This window comes from Ciona robusta, chromosome 13 (genome assembly GCF_009617815.1).
Source record: "Ciona robusta chromosome 13, ASM961781v2".
In the NCBI taxonomy this organism is placed as follows: domain Eukaryota; kingdom Metazoa; phylum Chordata; class Ascidiacea; order Phlebobranchia; family Cionidae; genus Ciona; species Ciona robusta.
The window spans coordinates 45,955-65,514 of NC_143247.1; the positions used below are offsets into that span (position 1 = coordinate 45,955).

Consider the following 19,560-nt stretch of genomic DNA (forward strand, 5'->3'; position numbering starts at 1 on the left):
TAGTTGCCTGTTGCTATGCTAGTGCTGCTACAGGTGAAAGTATGTAAACATAGGTAAATCGTTCTATTAAATTGGCTTTATTTAAGAATTCGTAGGAAATTAATGCTTACTGTTATAAACGCAACCAAAAATGGCCCTTGAATAATCCGCAGTTAAATATTCCATCTCTGCAGTACTGAGTATAGTAAGTGCCAACCTCATTTTACCAAAGAAAACTACAGTATTCTTTGATTTTACGATGTAAACTGTTCTTGGCAAATGTCGGTAGAAACAAAAGGGCCGAGGTTGAGGGACTTTTTCTGTTATAATGTACGTGTTTGTGACGTTATCGGGCAACCTGTGTATGCTGCTGGAGGCAAAGAACGTAGATATTTACTTGGGCTGGAGCACCTGAGATCTAATTTTAACCTATAAGCAATACGAGCTGCTGCTGGAGGACTGAAGATAGGTAGTTTTAATCTATAACCAATACGTATGCTGTTGGAGGACTGTATTGTTTTTATACGTATTGTTTATACGTTAAAATTACTCCCCCAGTCCTCCAGCAGCGTGCGAATTGTTTAGAAGTTAAAATTACAGCGCCAGTCCCTCAACCTCAGCTATTTAGTTTCTACCGTAAACTAAACGGCCGATGTTAGCATTTTGACCGAATTTTTGTTCCAGACAGTGTTTCCGCTATGCACAAAGTACACGAGGAAAGTAATCGTTAATTAATCGCTAATTGTGCGGTTTTAAATCTGAAAATTTAATTCAAAAATTATAAATATATATTACGATTTAATTTCGATCAAGAAAATAAGGAATAAATACTAGTGTAATGATATGTGGTAATGATGCGTTCGTATGGTACTTTACTGTTTTATATTTTCATAATCTTTATGTTTTGCGTGAACCGTTGTGTTTTTAAGAGTCGATCGCATGGTTTTGTTAAGTGACATTCAGTTTCCCCTTGGTTTTGTTATCGCGTGCACGGGCCGATTGGCAATACAAGATATAAAACTGTACACTAGAATTAAGAATTGGGACAAATGGGGAAAAAAGTCTCGACAAAACAACAACAACAAGAACAAATGTTCGACGAAAAAGGATAAATTACTAACGTGCCCAAAAACAAACATGACAACATAAAGTGTTATATTTATCTCTTCGAAAACGATAGCCATGTTATTTAAAGAACGAGGAGATGGGAATCAACCGCAAAGCAACAATTGTTTAAACACGCTATGGATAAAAGTATGAAAAAGCATCAGTTAAAAAGCGTGGCTGTTGCATCCAATATATGGTAAACTCACACAGAGTTACTCAAATTTAATCAAATATCATAATGGCTGTCATAGTGGCAAACCGCTATTATGGCATAGGACACACAAATCTGCGCCAAGATATAAAAAAAACAAATGGACGTTTAATTGAACGCTCTGTATCGAAAATGAAAAAATAAAAGAAAGAGAGAATTAACCAGAAACTTAACGGGAATTAATTAAAACAAAAGAAACGATCTAACTAATGTTTCAGCTGGTGTAATAAACACTTTAAATGACGTTCGATAAGTTTTGTTCCATGTTGTCACGAGTTTATAAAAGTTTTCATACGTTTTGGTGTTCCTGACAGGTGTAATTGCTGCAACCATTGAAGTCCTGAAATAGACATATTAAAATGTGTTGGTTTTACTAAAACGTAAACTATATTCGTCAGTACATTCACAGTGGAAAATTACAGAAACAGTTTAAAATGCCAGATGTTGGGACAATACATCAAGCCTGACTCTAAACGGGAAGTTATCAAAACAAAACGACAGATTACTAACTATTGTTTGAGCTGGTAAGACGAATCGTTAAATAACGTTATATTTTATAATAGGGTGCTTTTAAAAGGACTTTTAAAATATTTTGTTTATACAGTGGCAGTGTAACACACATCACGTTTATGCTCAATAAAACGAACGATCTCTAACTATTGTTTAAGCTGGTGTAATAAACACTTTAAATGACATTCGATAAGTTTGTTTCATGTTGCTTTGTTTTAAACGCTAGGAAATTCTATTTGCTGTGATTGTAATTACATTTTTACTATCGCTTGAATTAATTATATTAACCCACAACTTGCTGGCTATAGGGAAATCATATGTAGTGTAAATAATTAGCAATAAGATGACATTATTTTATAATCTACAAAATGTAAATATGTAAAAGCCAATGTATTCATAAAAGTATGAAAAACAGCATTAGTTTTTTGGCTGTTGCACCTAATATGGTAAATGGTAAGTTTACACAGATTTACTCAAATTGTATAAAATATCATTGATGGGCGTTATGGCATATCGGAATTATGGCACAAAACTACGCTAAGATAATTAAAAAATAAATAAACGTTTAATTAAACGATCTGTATCGAAAATAGAGAAATAAAAGAAAGAGAGGCTTAACAGGAAGTTATTAACACAAAAGAAACGATCTCTTATTGATGTTGCAGCTGGTGTAATAAATAAACACTTTAAGACATTCGATAAGTTATGTTCTATGTTGACGGAGTGTTTGGAACAGAACACCATCCTAATAAAATGTATAATTGTTCATTTAGGGAAATACGCAAATTCCTGAAGTCAAAAAAGCTGGATCGGTCTTTGCGTTTGTTACCAGCAAACGAGGAGCTCACTTTTTAAATGTTGCAATCGAATTTCGTTGTTTATCAGGCGTATCATGCCTTACACAGGAACTCATCAGTGGAACCGAATCCAAGAAACCGTGCGCCGCACTTATTGGGAAGAAAATATATTATTAAAAAAAAGGATTTTATTGAGAAGAAGGGATTTTACTTCTGAAAACAGATGCATCGGAAACAATCAAACAATACTAGTTATAAAAGGCGCTGACTTTTGCAATATTTCATCAGTTCTTCAAAAGAAATAACGTGAGTAACTGATTTACTCTTTGTATGGCTGGTAGTAATCATGTTTTATTGCAGATGAACAAGTCAGCACTTCTACTTTTGCTTCTCATCGGACTTCTCGTCCTCACTGAAACTACTAGTGCGTTTTTTTGGTCTCGTCGTCGTACTCGTCGTCGCGGTTATAACCAACAGAAAATGCCACAAATGAACGAAAGTAAGTTTTAGATACAAAAAGGAAACATTCTTTTAACCGTGTATTAAAAGTAATTCTTCTTATTTATATGTAAAAGCTAACAGCGTAATTAACTTTAACATACGGGTTCAAGGCTTGTCGCTGCTACCATTATGCGCGTGTGTGTCATTGGGCAAGACACATAACAAACAATTTTTTCAACCCTGTTGTCACTAATGGGTTGGGCTAATTGGCACTCATTTAAAAAATTAAAAATAAAACTATTACCCACGAAGTATATACTTGGTAACAGTTACATTTATTTATTCATTATGATTGTTTAAATCACTAATAAGCAAATTTATTTTTAGTTTCAGACATGCTATCTGAAGAGTTTTTAACCTCGTCTCAACTTGCACAAGAGTAATTACCCAAACGTGTATAAGCTGCACACAACACACTCGTACAATTTTAATAAATTAAACACCAGCAAAACATATACCTATATAAATTCCACTGTTATTTATGTCCTGACATACTTTAGATAGGTTGTTGCTATTAATTCAGACAATGCTGATCTTCTCATACACATACTAAAACATATTTGTGTTTCTGCTAGCTGAGTTCCACAAAAATGTGCTAAGTTTTGGTCGTATGCTTTTAACAAGTATGACATGTGTCAAATGAATGGTTTTATTTGTTTAATTTATTGGTAGTAGGTACTGCAACAATAAATTATTAACAAAAGCAAAATATACAGAACAGTAAAGCCACATGTTAATCTGCACAAAACAGAAGTTTATTCAAACATAAAAGTTTGGGTATCATACCACATACTTTATACAGACAACCAAATACACTTTGACAAAGAAGTCAGAATGGCTTTTACATCACAAACACTGTTTTAATGATGTTTTTCGGAAGTAGCAATAAAGCTCTGACATTATTGAGCACGGTAGTGGTCATATAGATCCTTTTTCGTCGAACAGTTGTTCTTGGCTTTGTTGTTGTTGTTGCTGATAGGGCGATTTTTGCCGCACTTATTCTAATTTTCAATTCTAGCATTTTTCCTTAACTTCTTGATTGAAATCAAATCGTAATATATATTTATAATTTTTAGACTGAATTTTCAGATTTAAAACCGCACAATTAGCGTGTGTGCATCGAAGCGTAGACGAGGGCCTTTTTCTTATCGTTAACTTCGGTATAAACACCGCGTCTTTCGTTTCTTCGCTCTTTTAGTTTACCACTCGCAATAAATCATTATGCAGCCGCCACAGTATGAATAATATTAACTTCTAACATTATCTATAATACTGCGTGATTACGGTTTATCCAAATTCACAAAAACAAACGTCTTTAGGCGACGACAAGGTTAACTAGTGTAAGTTTACATGTCAACACATGGTACAGGAGTTGTACAAAGCGTATTTACACATATTCTTTACCGAACTTTCAATCGTTATACGTCTTAAGTTTAATGAGTTATAATACACCAATTAAATTCATTATAACAAAAACAAACGTCTTTAGGCGACGACAAGGTTAACTAGTGTAAGTTTACATGTCAACACATGGTACAGGAGTTGTACAAAGCGTATTTACACATATTCTTTACCGAACTTTCAATCGTTATACGTCTTAAGTTTAATGAGTTATAATACACCAATTAAATTCATTATATCTACTGCTCCACAGTCACCAATGGCGACTGAAACCCGCTTTGTTTGTTACTTTTGATTTGTTTTTGATCGATCTCAGTCGACCATTGCAGTGATAGGGGTAATTAATACTATGCAAATTAGTTTATACCGTGCTCATGCATTAGATCTGTGTTCTCTTGTTAAATAAAGCAGCAAGTGTTTCTGTCGCATAATCGATCATAATAAAACATAAACATGTTAGCTTGTTAAACCATCATCAGTAAAACTTCATTCTTCCTGTTTCACAAGATGTTGTTCTCGTGGTGTTGATGGTTACTGAATGTAAGTTTTAATGAATGCATTAAAGTCCATCCAGGCATACTAACCTTTTTCTCATCTGCATTATTTAATCTTCCATCACTTCAGTCACTCTACCATTTTGAATTCAATGCATAATTTTTGTTGTTCTTTTGTTGCCAAATGTGTTGAACAATCCCCCAAGACAATTCATAATAGAAAAAGTAGTTTGACTTTAAACTACTACTCTGATTATTGTGTTATTTGACTGGTACATGTACAAGCAAGTGCCCTTGCAAATAATGGTGGTCTATCTCCTCTATAGGGTAGTAAAATTTGAAGTACTGGTGAAGAACGCTCCCAACAACATTGTGGTACTATATTTAGGTATCGTTACAGATTAGGCAATACACATGTGGTTGGAAAATTTTTCAGTAGCACAAATTTTGCTTGTAGACTATAGAAAGCTGGTTTTTACCTATTTCAAACAGCAAAATCTGCATTTGTCGGGTAAATTTTAATTAATTTATCATGTTAATTCATGGGAATTTGTTGCCAGATGTACACGCACTCTGCTACTACAATATTCGATGCAAAAACATTACGTTAACTGTATAACCAGTCCTGAACATCAACATTTCCGATTGTTCAATCCAACTCGATCGCTAAATCCGACCCGTAAACCACTAGTCTGAGCGGATTGAAGATCGGTCGGCTTCAATCCGACTCGCCTTTTTCTCTTCGCCGAAAACGAGAGTAGCGGATCGATGAGTCGGATTCGGATACTTATGCCGTCATGTAAACAGGGCAAGTGTCTTTTTTTCGCGAGTCGCTCCCGTTTACTGTAGGAGTTATATTTACCTTAATACCTCAAGACGTTGTTTAATTTTTCAAACATTTAACCGCAGTTACCTTCTAGGCTTACATCTTTCCGTTGCCATTATATGCCGAACATGTCATTGAGCACGTAGTGGTCATATAGATTCTTTTTCGTCGAACAGTTGTTCTTGTTGTTGTTGTTTTTGCGGGACAAAGTCTGGCATTTATTCTTTATTCGCTTGATTGAAATCAAAACGTAATATATATTTATAATTTTTAGAACCAAATTTTCAGAATTGAAATCACATAATTAGCGACTAGTTAACGATTACTTTATTGTTTGATCAAATGCCCCTAATTCAAAATGGACCTTAGACTTTATTTAAATGATTGTACTCTATAAAGTATTTTAAACTAAGCATAGTTTTATAAACGCTACTGCATATGATCACCTAACTAAAATTACCAATTACATTTATGTATGTTTAAGGCGCTAATTCGTACTTAAAATGTAGTTTAATTCCCAATTATATCATTTATTCTTTAATCTGTTGAATGAAGTCAAATTATGATATATATTTATAGTTGCTAGACCAAATTTTCAGATTTAAAGCAGGACATTTAGCGTGTGTGCGCCGAAGCGTAGACTAATGCTTTTTTCCTATCGTTATCTTCCTTCCGTATAAACACCGCCTCTCTCGTTTCTTCGCTCTTTCAGCTTACGGCTCGCAATAAATCATAAAATACTACCTGATCACGGTTTATCCAAATTCACAAAACAAACATCTTTAAGCGACGACATAAAGGTTAACTAGTGTAAGTTTGTATGTTAACACATGGTACATGAGTTGTTCAAAGCGTACTTACACTTATCTTTTACCGAAGCTTCAATTCTTCCCAACAGGTTTATTTGCAACATGTTATAACATGTTTTTATATATTTTTCCTAAAGATGTTTGACAGGGTAAATATAAGCTGCGTATCGCTTGCAACAAAACATAATTGTCCAAACACATTGAAAGGTTAATGTGTTTGCTCGATTTTGGAAACACAATAGTATTAAAGACCACTCGTTCTTTCCACGAATAAGATCATCTATATTAACGTTTAAATTATACGTGCCCATTTATTAAAGCTTGGTCCCTTTGTTTAAATAAAATTTGGGCATGAGTCACAGCCCAGATTCTTACTTTACGAAAACAAATTGTTTGTAGATGCGAATATATAGGTTACAAACAAAAATATCACAAAGGCGTTAATTGCCCTCTCTCTATCTATCTCTCTAAATATATATTTATATATCTTTATACAACTGCATAGAATATAGAGTGTCACTGTAAAAAGTGGCGTTATTTACTCCCCATTGTTTTCCGATGCCGATGCGATTCTTTTCTTCTTTGTTTGGTAAGCGAGGCTGATTTTCAGCGCGTGTGTATTTGATTCTGTTCGTCCTCAGTTTCATTTCACGACGACTGCACAGTGTACGTCTACCGTCTACGATTATGTGGATGCAAATAACAACTGCGTTCGTGCTGTTTTAAGTTTCCAGTTTTAATCTTTTTTTCCTATTCTGTTTGAATGAGGGGCTTAAAATTTGCATTGTAATTTAAAAGGTATCACAACTGGAAAACTCCCTTTGCTAACGCCACTCTGCTTGAACGCTAATGTTGAACATTCCTTGATTGCTTGCCATACCCAAAGTATCATTTAAATCATATTAATTTTGCCTGTTAAAATAAAGTGTCTCATACTCTTTTAATGTAACGGACGATACTCGCGTGTTTAGATTCATCCTTTCATGGCAACCGTTTCAACACGTAGTCATGTCTAGACGGGAAATCTTTAAGAGCGTCGAAACTGCGTTAAGAGAATTAAGAAGCAAATAAACGTTTAAAACTTTGGATGACGCTCTCTGTTGCAGAAAGAAAGGGAGAATTAACCAGAAACTTAAAGGGAAGTCATTAAAACAACGTCAACGATCACTAACTAATGTTCTAGCTGGTGTAATAAACAGTTTAAATGACGTTCGATAAGTTTTGTTCTATGTTGTCACGACTTAATAAAAGTTTTTATACGTTTTGGTATTCCTGACAGGTGTAATCGCCGCTACCATTGTGAGTGGGAGTATTTGTTCTAACATAGGTACATTCGTGGTATCTCGTAAGCGGGCACGGTGTGTTTGTAACAAAACACCCTTCTAATAAATGTATAAACGTTTATTTATAAAAATACACAAATTCCTGAAGCAAAACTTGGTGCAGTCTTTGCGTTTGGTACTGAGCACGTTTGGAGCTCACTTTTTAAACGTTGCAATCGAATTTCGTTGTTTATCAGGCGTATCATGCCTTACACAGGAACTCATCAGTGGAACCGAATCCAAGAAATCGTGCGCCGCTTTTATTGAGAAGAAAAGATTTATTGAAAAAGAGGGAATTTTATTGAAAAGAAGAGATTTTACTCCTGACAGCAGATGCATCGGAAACAATCAGACAACGCTACTTATAAAAAGCGCTGAGTTTTGCAATATTTCATCAGTTCTTCAAAAGAAATAAAGTGAGTAACTGATTTGCTCTTTGTACGGCTAGTAGTAATTATGTTTTATTGCAGATGAACAAGTCAGCACTTCTACTTTTGCTTCTCATCGGACTCATCGTCCTCACTGAAACTACTAATGCGATGTGGGGTAGTCCTAGACCTGACCAACAGAAAATTCCACAAATGAACGAAAGTAAGTTTATAACTACGAAAAGGCTTTAACTATATGTACTATCGTTTTAGGACCCGGTGAATGATAGTAGCTGCATATTCACCTGTAAAAGTAACAACCTAATTAAGTTAAAGTTATGTATCTTATCTTAAAAAATGCCTAACGACAATTACTCTAACCCAGAGGTCTTATTGGTTATATTTTTGAAGAGGGTAAATATTTATAATGTGTTAGTATTAATATTAGTAAGAAATAAATACAAATTATGTTTTCCAAATCGTCGGCCAAATACCTAAAAGTGAAAAATGACAAGAGATCTAAGATCTAATGAATAAGCACGGCTTAAACTAATTAGTTCAATATAGAAGAGTAGGGGAAGATGGGACACCTTTAACACATAATATCTTAATATCTTGATCGTGTTTTAAACAATTAACAACAGTCCATGGGAGTCGTGAGAATACGGTTTATAATTCTTTGAATGTTCTTTGATTACTACCATATCCTGCACCCTACTATATTAATATACCCTTTTACTACAACGGTCGACTGGGATCGATCAAAAGCAAATTTAAAGTATCCGACAAAACGGGTTCTAGTCTCCATAGTTGACTGTGGAGCAGTAGGCAGAATTTATTTATACATGTATTATATCTCATGAAATTTAAGCGGTATAGGGATTAAAGCCTTGGTACAGAATATGTGTAAATACGCTTTGTACAACTCTTGTACATGTGTTGACTTGTAAACTTGTACTAGTTAACCTTGTCGTTGCTTAAAAACGTTTGTTTTCATTATTTTGGATAACCGTAATCACGCAGTAATTGGGTAATGTTTCCACAATAATTATTAAATTGAATATTATATACCAAGTTTATATTAGAACCTATATTTTAAATGTTAAAACAACCGGTATACGCAATTTCTAGCCTTATTTTGTTTACAAGAACGAAGTAAACACAGGCCAACCATGCATTTGTATGGGCGATTCAGGCTGGCATCCACAATGGCGGACACATGCGCCATTTTTCTAACTTGACGTTGGGTACGCATGCGATTATAAATAAGTTTCATTGAACAAAAATTAATTCTTAGTTTCAGACATGGAGTCCGAGGACGTTTTGAAAACCATATTGATTCATGCGTAAGCTGCAATCGTACGATGTTGATAAATTGAACACCAGCAAAACATATACCTTGTGTTGTGTACAAGTCTCTGTATTCCTTTGTTTTAAACTCAGTGAATATATAAACGTGCAACCAATGTTTAAAAATCGATACGTTAGCGGGTAAAACAATTCAAAAATAGCAACCACAAAATTAAAAAATTGTGTTATAATGACAACCGCGTTGCCCCGTCGTATTTTCTTAGTTGTTTTTTTTCGATGCCTTTTAGGCGTTAAGTTTTAATTTAAAGGTATATAAAAATTGTTAACGGCAATTGTTACAACCTTAACGGCAATTGTTACAACCCGGTAGTCACTAATGGGTTATTCAAATTAACAGCCGTATAAAAAAATTATCACCCCCAAGTTACATATGTGGTAATGTAGCGGCCCGTCGCAATATTACGTCACACGAATTCTTTTGTCCCCAATATTGACACAAATGTTTGACGTCTCGCGCTAACCTTCCAATAACGCAGCGGATACACCCTGCAGTTAACCGAGTTAGCGCCGATGCTCCCATTGTGTCCTATGCATTATAACCTCGTTATCGCCATTTATCACGCCGGTTCGTCTGACACCCGAAATTTCTTTTTCCCTTCAAACTAATTCCCTGCTATATATACTGTTGTGTAATCGCCATTTAAGAAAAGAGAAACGAGAACTAAACGAGATAACAACGAGAGACAGAACAATATAACGATACGAAGCATATGAACAAATAAACATAGTTACTGTAACTGAGGGTACAGAACCGTGTGATTCCGCCATGCGAGGATTAATAAGTTACATACGTGGTAACCAAAGTTAGTATAGACCAAGTTAGGAAAGGGCGCTCGTGTTCGCCATTACGGAGCCCACAGAGCGTGAATCGCCAATACAAATGCATGGTCGGCATGTGTTCATTTAGTTCTTGTAAGCGATACAAAGCTAGAAAATACGTATAGCGGTTGTTTTAACATTTAAAATATAATTTTTAATATAAATCTTGTTATATAATATTAAATCTAGGAATTAATGTGGAGTAAATGAATATTTTGACTGGTTTTCGGCGTACAGTGTAGTTTAAGAGGGTACTTCACGTTGGCGATTAAGACAAGCAGCAATCAGCTTAGTTTACATAATAATATATGATCATACCTACGAATCTAAAGTGTTCGCGTTTTCCGATTTCATAAAAACCCGGAACGCAGAAAAGGTAGCTTACTAATTCAAGCAGAGGACCAAAAATAGTAACCCAGCATTGTTTTTCTCAATGTCACTTCGATATTAGGCAAATCTTACAAAGATACCTTAAGTTTCGTGACCGGGTATACGTGTTAAGTTTGTGAGCCATAAAGTAAAATCACGGCAATTTACATGCAAACCTGCAGCTAGATACACCAGTTTATGGTAATGTTATGTGTTTTTGTTTGTATTTTTATATTTTGAACATGTTCTTTTATGTTTTTGGTTAGTAAACTAATATTTTTGTTTTTTACTCTTTAATCGATTGAGTGTTCAATAAAAGTTGATTATTTTTGTGAGGTTTATTATTGTAATAAGATATAACATTAGTAGAAAGCCATTTTTACGCGCAGAAGTGCTTGGTTTTTAAAAAATCGCAATATTTAAACGATAAACCTGCACCCAGCAATGATAAAATGCTATGCCGTGGGCTCCGTAATGGCGGCGACTATGACGTCATAGACGCGGAGACAATTGATAACAAGACTCGTTGTTTTACAATCCTTTTCCTAACTTGGTCTATACTAACTTTGGTGGTAACTCGTAAGCGGGCATGAAGTGTTTGAAACAAAACACCCGTGTTATAATGGTTGTCATTATTTACAAGAACTCAGCAACTGTTTGCATATAAGTTACACCAACATTTGTTCAGCAAACCCTGGGATGAAGCGAGTTCCATATTATTATTGATCTGTAACATTAATATTATATATAAAAATATAGTAGAGGAAGACAGGATACCGTTGGGATAAAGGTAAAATGAAAAATAGTTGGGGTAAGATGAGATAACGTTGGGGTAAGATGGGACATTGTTGCTCGCCAATGAATTTTGGTCACGATGGCGGAAAGAGTTCCTGCTTAGTCTCCAACAACAAGCAAAATGGGCAAAATCTCGACCAGATTTAAAGGTCGGCGATGTGGTGCTGGTAGTAGACGAGAACTTAAGCATAAACTTATGGAAGATGGGTCGCATCGTAGAGGCGTTGCCAAGTAGAGACAAATTGATTCGCCATCTGCGAGTCATGATTTGTCATGTCGCCAACACTAAAGGGAACTTGACACAAACTTGTTCGATTTTAGAGCGGCCGGTACACAAACTATTACTACTAAACAATGAAACCAACGAATAGATGTTCACAAATAGATTCCCCGATGTGGAGCCCTAAAATTATATATTTTGATCGCGAAAATTTATGTATTATGATTGTGAAGTTTAATTATGTTGGTGTAAATGTTCATGTTATAGTTGGTAAACATTTAAGGGAGCCATGTTACTGCCGCAGTGGCGTAGCTGTTTTGTTTAATAATAGTCCCTTCCGTTCTGTTCCATTGATTAACGACACAGCGAATATCTTGAAGGCGTGATGCATTTTCCTATGTAGAATTGTTAGCGACTATACACGCCAAATTGCAGGTATTGTTTTGTGCATTGTTTATGTTAATGATGATTGTTGTATAGTTATTCGTTTATATTTGTTTTATAGTTACCGCAAATAAAGGACCAACAGGAGAGCCTCGAAAGCGCGTAACTGCTTTAAGCAATCTGAAAGAGGCACCAACGAAGCACGTGCCGAAACAAATTATATTTTATTGCAGATGAACAAGTCAGCACTTCTACTTTTGCTTCTCATCGGGCTTCTCGTACTCACTGAAACCACAACTGCAATGTGGGGTAACCGTGCCTAAAGAGACAGCAGTAGTGTCTGAGAAAATGAGCGCATTTTTGCAACACAACCTGAAATATCAATCGCATTCCCAGTATCCAGCTGATTGTGCCAGTAAGAGGAGTGACGTCAGATCAGCTCACAGCTTCACATGGTTTCGTGGTCCTCCATTCTTCTGGGAGGCAACCGTTTCATCACGTAGTCATGTCTAGACGGGAAATCTTTAAGAGCGTCAAAACTGCGTTAAGAGAATTAAGAAGCAAATAAACGTTTAAAACTTTGGATGAACGCTCTCTGTTGCAGAAAGACAGAGAGAATTAACCAGAAAATTAACGGGAAGTCATTAAAACAACGTCAACGATCACTAACTAATGTTCTAGCTGGTGTAATAAACAGTTTAAATAACGTTCGATAAGTTTTGTTCTATGTTGTCACGACTTTATAAAAGTTTTTTATACGTTTTGGTATTCCTGACAGGTGTATTCGCTGCTACCATTGTGAGAGGAAGTATTTGTTCTAACAAAGGTACATTCGTGGTATCTCGTAAGCGGGTACGGTGTGTTTGGAACAGAACACCTTCTTAATAAAATGTATAAACGTTTATTTATAAAAATACACAAATTCCTGAAGCAAAAACTTGGTGCAGTCTTTGCGTTTGGTACCAGCAAACATGGAGCTCACTTTTTAAATGTCGCAATCGAATTTCGTTGTTTATCAGGCGTATCATGGCTTACACAGGAACTCATCAGTGGAACCGAATCCAAGAATTCGTGCGCCGAATTTATTGAGAAGAAAAGATTTATTGAAAAAGGGGAATTTTATTGAAATGAAGGGATTTTAATCCTGACAGCAGATGCATCGGAAACAATCAAACAACGATAGTTATAAAAAGCGCTGAGTTTTGCAATATTGTATCAGTTCTTCAAAAGAAATAACGTGAGTAACTGATTTGCTCTTTGTATGGCTAGTAGTAATTATATTTTATTGCAGATGAACAAGTCGGCACTTCTACTTTTGCTTCTCATCGGACTCATCGTCCTCACTGAAACTACTAATGCTGCATGGTGGTCTCGTCGTCGTCGTCGTCGTTATAACCAAGAGGAAATACCACAAATGAACGAAAGTAAGTTGATAGATACGAAATAGCAAACCGTTTTTAACCGTGTAATAAGTGGTTAAAAATGTGTTACTAGTTTTTGAAGATCCAAAATTATGTTTCCAAATTGTGCGCTATACATATAAACAAAAAATAAAAAATATCTAAGTAGTAACTTGAAAGCGGACACGAGGGTTATGAATCAGAACACCCGTGTAACAACACTGTCGTTAAGTTACATTTATTCAATATAATGTTTTAAACTGCTAGTGAGAAAATTTATTTTAGTTCTAGATATGGAATCCGAGGACGGTTTCACTTGGTATAACCGTGGATAAGAATAACTACTTAATCGTGTATAAGCTGCAATCGTACGATTTTAATAAATTGAACATCAGCAAAACATATACCTTGTGTTGTGTACAAGTCTCTTCTTTGTTCCGTTATATAACCGCCAAGGTTCTATGGCAATTATTTTCTTTTATGGTTGTTGCATTAGTCAACGCATCTCTTTTTAGTTTATCAACGGATGGTTTTCTGTATAACAAATAAGAACGAATAAATAACGCGCAACGTTAAAGGAACAACAAAGTACTTACAAACTGTTTGCAGCTATTAATGTGATACCATCATTATTTAGGGCACATAAACTAAACTTACACGCACGAACACAAATACACGCTTCATTGAACTTACATACGACTAACCGTAAAGCAAATGCGGGTAACAAAGTAGGTTCGAACTTAAAGTTAACTAATCATATTTACGTATATCTTGCGATAACACGTTACATACATGTTTCTGGATAAAATCTATTGTTTCTGGATAAAATCTATTTTCTAAGAGCTTTAAACAGTAAACAACACTCTTAAAGTGCGCTTTTGGGCGTTTAAATACTGATAGTTATACGCAATTTTACATTAAATGTTTGTTGAAAAAAGTAAACTTTTAGTATTATTCGAATCTTAATTTGGTAGGAAGCTCTACTTAATATAATTGTTCAAGGCTCGTAGCTGCTACTATTGTGGGCGTATGTGTCTTTGGGCAAGACACTTAACGGCAATTGCTCCAACCTTGTGGTTCATAATGGGCTGTCCAAATTATTACCCATATATAAAATTAAAAGAATCCCCTAAAAACTAAACACCCACAAAGTAATATACAGGGTAAATCGTCAGCTGGCACGAGATGTATGAACACCAGTATTATAACGACTGTCGTTTTCTGGCCGTGCACATTCATCAACCCCTGATCTAGTGCTCACAGAGTTGTACGTTTCTTGTGTAAATAAATACAGTAAACATTTGGTGCTACGATAACTACGAAAAGCAATATTTGAATGAAAAGATGTCTTATCTTCCGCCAACCTATATATCCCTTATCATACAATTGGTTGAACTTAATTTTAGTCTGTTATAAGGTGTTACTGCCGCAGTGGCCTAGCAGTTTTGTTAAATAGTAGTCTCTTCCGTTCTGATTCATTGACTGACGCTACAGCGAAGATTTTCTTTTACGTCATAGCCACGTATCCTGTTCTTTTTCGCTACAGCGAACTTCTTTCTTTTCATCATAGCCACAAATCGTTTTTATTTTTCATATTCAAGAGTAACCGTCATAAAGGCGTGGTGTATTTTCCGTTGTAAAATTGTTAGCGACTACACGCCAAATTGCAGGTGTTATTTTGTGGATTGCTTAGCAATGACGATTGTTGTATAGTTATTCGCTTTAATTTGTTTTATAGTTACCGCAAATAAAGGACCAACAAAGGAGAGCCTCGAAAGCGCGTAACTGCTTTAAGCAATCTGAAAGAGGCACCAACGAACCACGTATCGAAACAGTAACTGCAATCGCCCCATTGTTTTCCGATGCCAATGCGATTCTTTTCTTCTTTGTTTGGTATGCGTGGCTGATTTTCATCGCGTGTGTATTTGATTCTGTTCGTTCTTAGTTCCATTTCACGACGACTGCACAGTGTACGTCTACCGTCTACGATTATGTGAATGTAAATAACATTTGCGTTCGTGCTGTTTTAAGTTTTGTTTCCAGTTTAATCTTTTTTCCTATTCTGTTTGAATGAGGGGCTTAAAATTTGCATTGTAATTTAAAAGGTATCACAACTGGAAAACTCCCTTTGCTAACGCCACTCTGCTTGAACGCTAATGTTGAATATTCCTTGATTGCTTGCCATACCCAAAGTATCATTTAAATCATATTAATTTTGGTTGTTAAAATAAAGTGTCTCATACTCTTTTAATGCAACAGACGATACTCGCGTGTTTAGATTCATCCTTACATGGCAACCGTTTCAACACGTAGTCATGTCTAGACGGGAAATCTTTAAGAGCGTCGAAACTGCGTTAAGAGAATTAAGAATCAAATAAACGTTTAAAACTTTGGGTGAACGCTCTCTGTTGCAGAAAGAAAGAGAGAATTAACCAGAAACTTAACGGGAATTCTCTAAAACAACGTCAACGATCACTAACTAATGTTCTAGCTGGTGTAATAAACACTTTAAATGACGTTCGATAAGTTTTGTCCCATGTTGTCACGACTTTATGAAAGTTTTTATACGTTTTGGTATTCCTGACAGGTGTAATCGCTGCTACTATTGTGAGTGGAAGTATCTGTTCTACTATAGGTACATTCGTGGTATCTTGTAAGCGGGCACGGTGTGTTTGGAACAAAACACCCTTCTAATAAATGTATAAACGTTTATTTATAAAAATACACAAATTCCTGAAACAAAAACTTGGTGCAGTCTTTGCGTTTGGTACCAGCAAACGAGGAGCTCACATTTTAAATGTTGCAATCGAATTTCGTTGTTTATCAGGCGTATCATGCCTTACACAAGAACTCATCAGTGGAACCGAATCCAAGAAAGCGTAAGCCGCATTTATTAAGAAAAAAAGATTTATTGAAAAGAAGGGATTTTAATCCTGACAGCAGATGCATCGGAAACAACCAAATAAGTTAGTAATAAAAGGCGCCGAGTTTTGCAATATTTCATCAGTTCTTCAAAAGAAATAACGTGAGTAACTGATTTGCTCTTTGTATGGCTAGTAGTAATTATGTTTTATTGCAGATGAACAAGTTAGCACTTCTACTTTTGCTTCTCATCGGACTCATCGTCCTCACTGAAACTACTACTGCTCAGTGGTTTAATCGTCGTCGTCGTCGATATAACCAAGAGGAAATACCACAAATAAACGAAAGTAAGTTGATAGATACGAAATAGCAAACCGTTTTTAACCGTGTACTAAGTGGTTAAACATGTGTTACTAGTTTTTGAGGATCCAAAATTATGTTTCCAAATTGTGCGCTATACATATAAATAAAAAAGTATCTAAGTAGTAACTTGAAAGCGGACACGAGGGTTATGAACCAGAACACCCGTGTAACAACACTGTCGTTAAGTTACATTTATTCAATACAATGTTTTAAACCACTAGTGAGCAAATTTATTTTTAGTTCTAGATATGGAATCCGAGGACGGTTTCACTTGGTATAATCGTGGAAAAAATCGTGTATAAGCTGCAATCGTACGATTTAAATAAATTGAACACCAGCAAAACATATACCTTGTGTTGTGTACAAGCAACGGTACACATACACGTTCGGAATGTGGTAATTCCCCGTTATAAATTTACGCCTCTAAAATGTCATCTGTTCACCGCGTCACGCTTGATCAGGTATCGGCCGCGACGACAAACATTGCAAGCATCAGTAATAATAATAACAATAATAATGGAATTCAATAGGTTGTAAGCTTTATGTTCAGCACCATATTGTACCAACAGGTATCTTTAATCTATATTATATAAGTAAGAGTAATAATAATAATTAACATGGATGAATTGGCGGAAAATCTTGACGAGATATTGGAAACAGTGCTGATAGTAGACTTTGAGGACACATCACCAACCATAAAAAAGAAAAAGCGGAGTCCGAAGTCAAAAAAACAATTTGAACTACTAACTGAAGCAAAATTAATGCAGTTTGTAGAAATTTCAATTAACACATTAAAATCCGTTTTTCCAAATTACAACATTGAAGTTTTCAACCAAAGTTATGTAAAGAATATTGTTTTACTCTACAATTCGAACAAAACAGCAAACCAATTTTCAAAATGTTACATTCAATTGCTAAAATCTGATCTTCCAATTGACCTAAGAAGCTTGTTGATAAATTTATTATCACATTTAATGCAATATCGATTATGCAAAATATCCAAACAAATTTTAAATACAACTGAATTAACAAAAGTTGAAGTTGAATTAGCCAGTTACGTGGGTGGAAGAATGGTAAGAACTCTGTTTCATCGCACTAAAGAAACTTTCTATCACGCACTTAAAGAGCCAAGCACCGATCATCTTTGGCATTTAAATGAAATTGGTGTATTCTTTTTTGTTGAAATGGAAAAAAAAGTAAAACAATTGCTGTCTCTTACCAAAACTGAACTGGATGCTGAGCTAGTAACTTCACAACTTTTGGAGGAAATTGGGATGGAACAGGTTGAAACAAAAATAGAACAACTGCACGAAGTCCAAGAATATGAGGTTCAAATGAAACTATTGGAAGGCATGCTTCAAAAGTATGTTCGATTTAGAGGCCATGCATTCGCAAAGCACTTTACAAATTTGTTTACTGCAAGCAAGAAGCAAAGTAGTGGCAAAGGACAACGGACATCATTTCGAGATGATTTATTACAAAGTTCAAAGTAAAAAAAGGTGGATGTTCAATGTAATGATTGTAAGCCAAGACATACCACTATAAATCAAAATATTACATTACCTATTTTAACAGTTTTATAACAATACCACTTATGATTTAACATTGAAACCGGAAGACAGCTTAATAGATTTAATTACATTTGCTGCATTTGCTCTTTCTGCAAACTGAACTCTGTTTGGATTACGGTTGGGTCCATGCGATCTTATTTTTCCAAAAAAGCCTTCTAAAACATCTTGAGAAATTCGTTTTACGATCACATATTTAGCTCCTCTTTCAAGCAATTCTCTTACTATCCCAATAATCGAGCGGGCAGTGAATTTTAAACCCGCCAGAGTTTCGCTTGACAAAATCATTTTCTTTTTTTCAGGTTTGCTAAATTTGTCACCATTTCTTTTCACCCGGTCTTCAATATTCTGCTCCCAATTGTCAAAATAAGCAATAAAAGAATTTTCCAACCATGTAAGCCTGGCATCAACAGAGGATTTAAATGGTGCCATGTTAGGATTTCTATGACCAATTGTGCTATTGCATATATCAAAAAATTTGTCCATCAGCAGAAAAAACTCACTCATAACAGGATGCTGGTGTTCTTTGAGGCAGTTACCCACCGTGCGAGACAGGACTTGAGCAGCAAGGCTTACTTTCATTTTATCAAAACTATTTGGATAGATGTGACGAAACGTTATCTTGTGCAGTTTTGTGAGATTTTCACTGGATGAGTCGCATTCATCATGATAAACGTTTTTAACAATATCCCACGTCATGTCCCCCTTGTTCCACAAATACCTCGGTGCTAAAGTTACTGCCTTGCTTCCCAAAATATTGTTGCGTGTTGTTTTAATCAAATGACTGGGGTCGCTCACCATGTACAAGTACCTGAAAATGTAAAAATACAAACACCTAAATAAAAATACAACATAAAAGCTTATCATACCTTTTTGGGTCTATTGGATGAACTGTTCTAAAATCTTGACTACCATCAGAAACAGAAATAATCAAAAACATAGATCGATTCACATGACAGCCATCACCTGAAATTTATGATTCAATAGTTAACTTTACACGCCTCTCAAAAAAATAATGCTGAGTTAGGACTACAACCGTTTATTCATTATTATTATACATCCCGATTTACTCTAATATAGACAG

At 35.2% G+C, this 19,560-nt stretch overlaps 1 protein-coding gene and 3 long non-coding RNA genes across 6 annotated transcripts; all 4 read left to right on the top strand.

The window, feature by feature from the left end:
* Positions 1–2,752: 2,752 nt before the first annotated feature.
* Positions 2,753–17,253, top strand: LOC149725508 (uncharacterized). 3 transcript variants are annotated; one of them, XR_016386369.1, is made up of 4 exons: positions 2,753–2,910; positions 2,965–3,103; positions 3,433–3,494; positions 17,199–17,253. It is a non-coding gene; the product is annotated as an uncharacterized LOC149725508 (long non-coding RNA). The 3 variants fall into 3 exon arrangements; XR_016386370.1 differs by lacking the exon at positions 17,199–17,253 and adding an exon at positions 14,031–14,085; XR_016386368.1 differs by lacking the exon at positions 17,199–17,253 and having other exon boundaries at positions 3,433–3,558.
* LOC149725509 (uncharacterized) lies at positions 10,333–14,085 on the top strand. The gene is made up of 4 exons (XR_016386372.1): positions 10,333–12,334; positions 12,405–13,520; positions 13,575–13,707; positions 13,969–14,085. It is a non-coding gene; the product is annotated as an uncharacterized LOC149725509 (long non-coding RNA).
* On the top strand, positions 14,188–17,253 carry LOC149725510 (uncharacterized). The gene is made up of 3 exons (XR_016386371.1): positions 14,188–16,708; positions 16,763–16,892; positions 17,149–17,253. It is a non-coding gene; the product is annotated as an uncharacterized LOC149725510 (long non-coding RNA).
* Positions 17,254–17,268: 15 nt separating this feature from the next.
* On the top strand, positions 17,269–19,339 carry LOC149725511 (uncharacterized). Its single transcript, XM_089891308.1, has 2 exons — positions 17,269–18,407; positions 18,779–19,339. The coding sequence occupies exon 1, from the start codon at positions 17,526–17,528 to the stop codon at positions 18,399–18,401; it is 876 nt and encodes a 291-aa protein (XP_089747434.1). The 5' UTR covers positions 17,269–17,525; the 3' UTR covers positions 18,402–18,407; positions 18,779–19,339.
* Positions 19,340–19,560: the final 221 nt, after the last annotated feature.

Coding starts and splice junctions, on each gene's coding strand:
- LOC149725511 (XM_089891308.1), top strand. CDS start 17,526: ATGGATGAATTGGCGGAAAATCTTGACGAGATATTGGAAACAGTGCTG.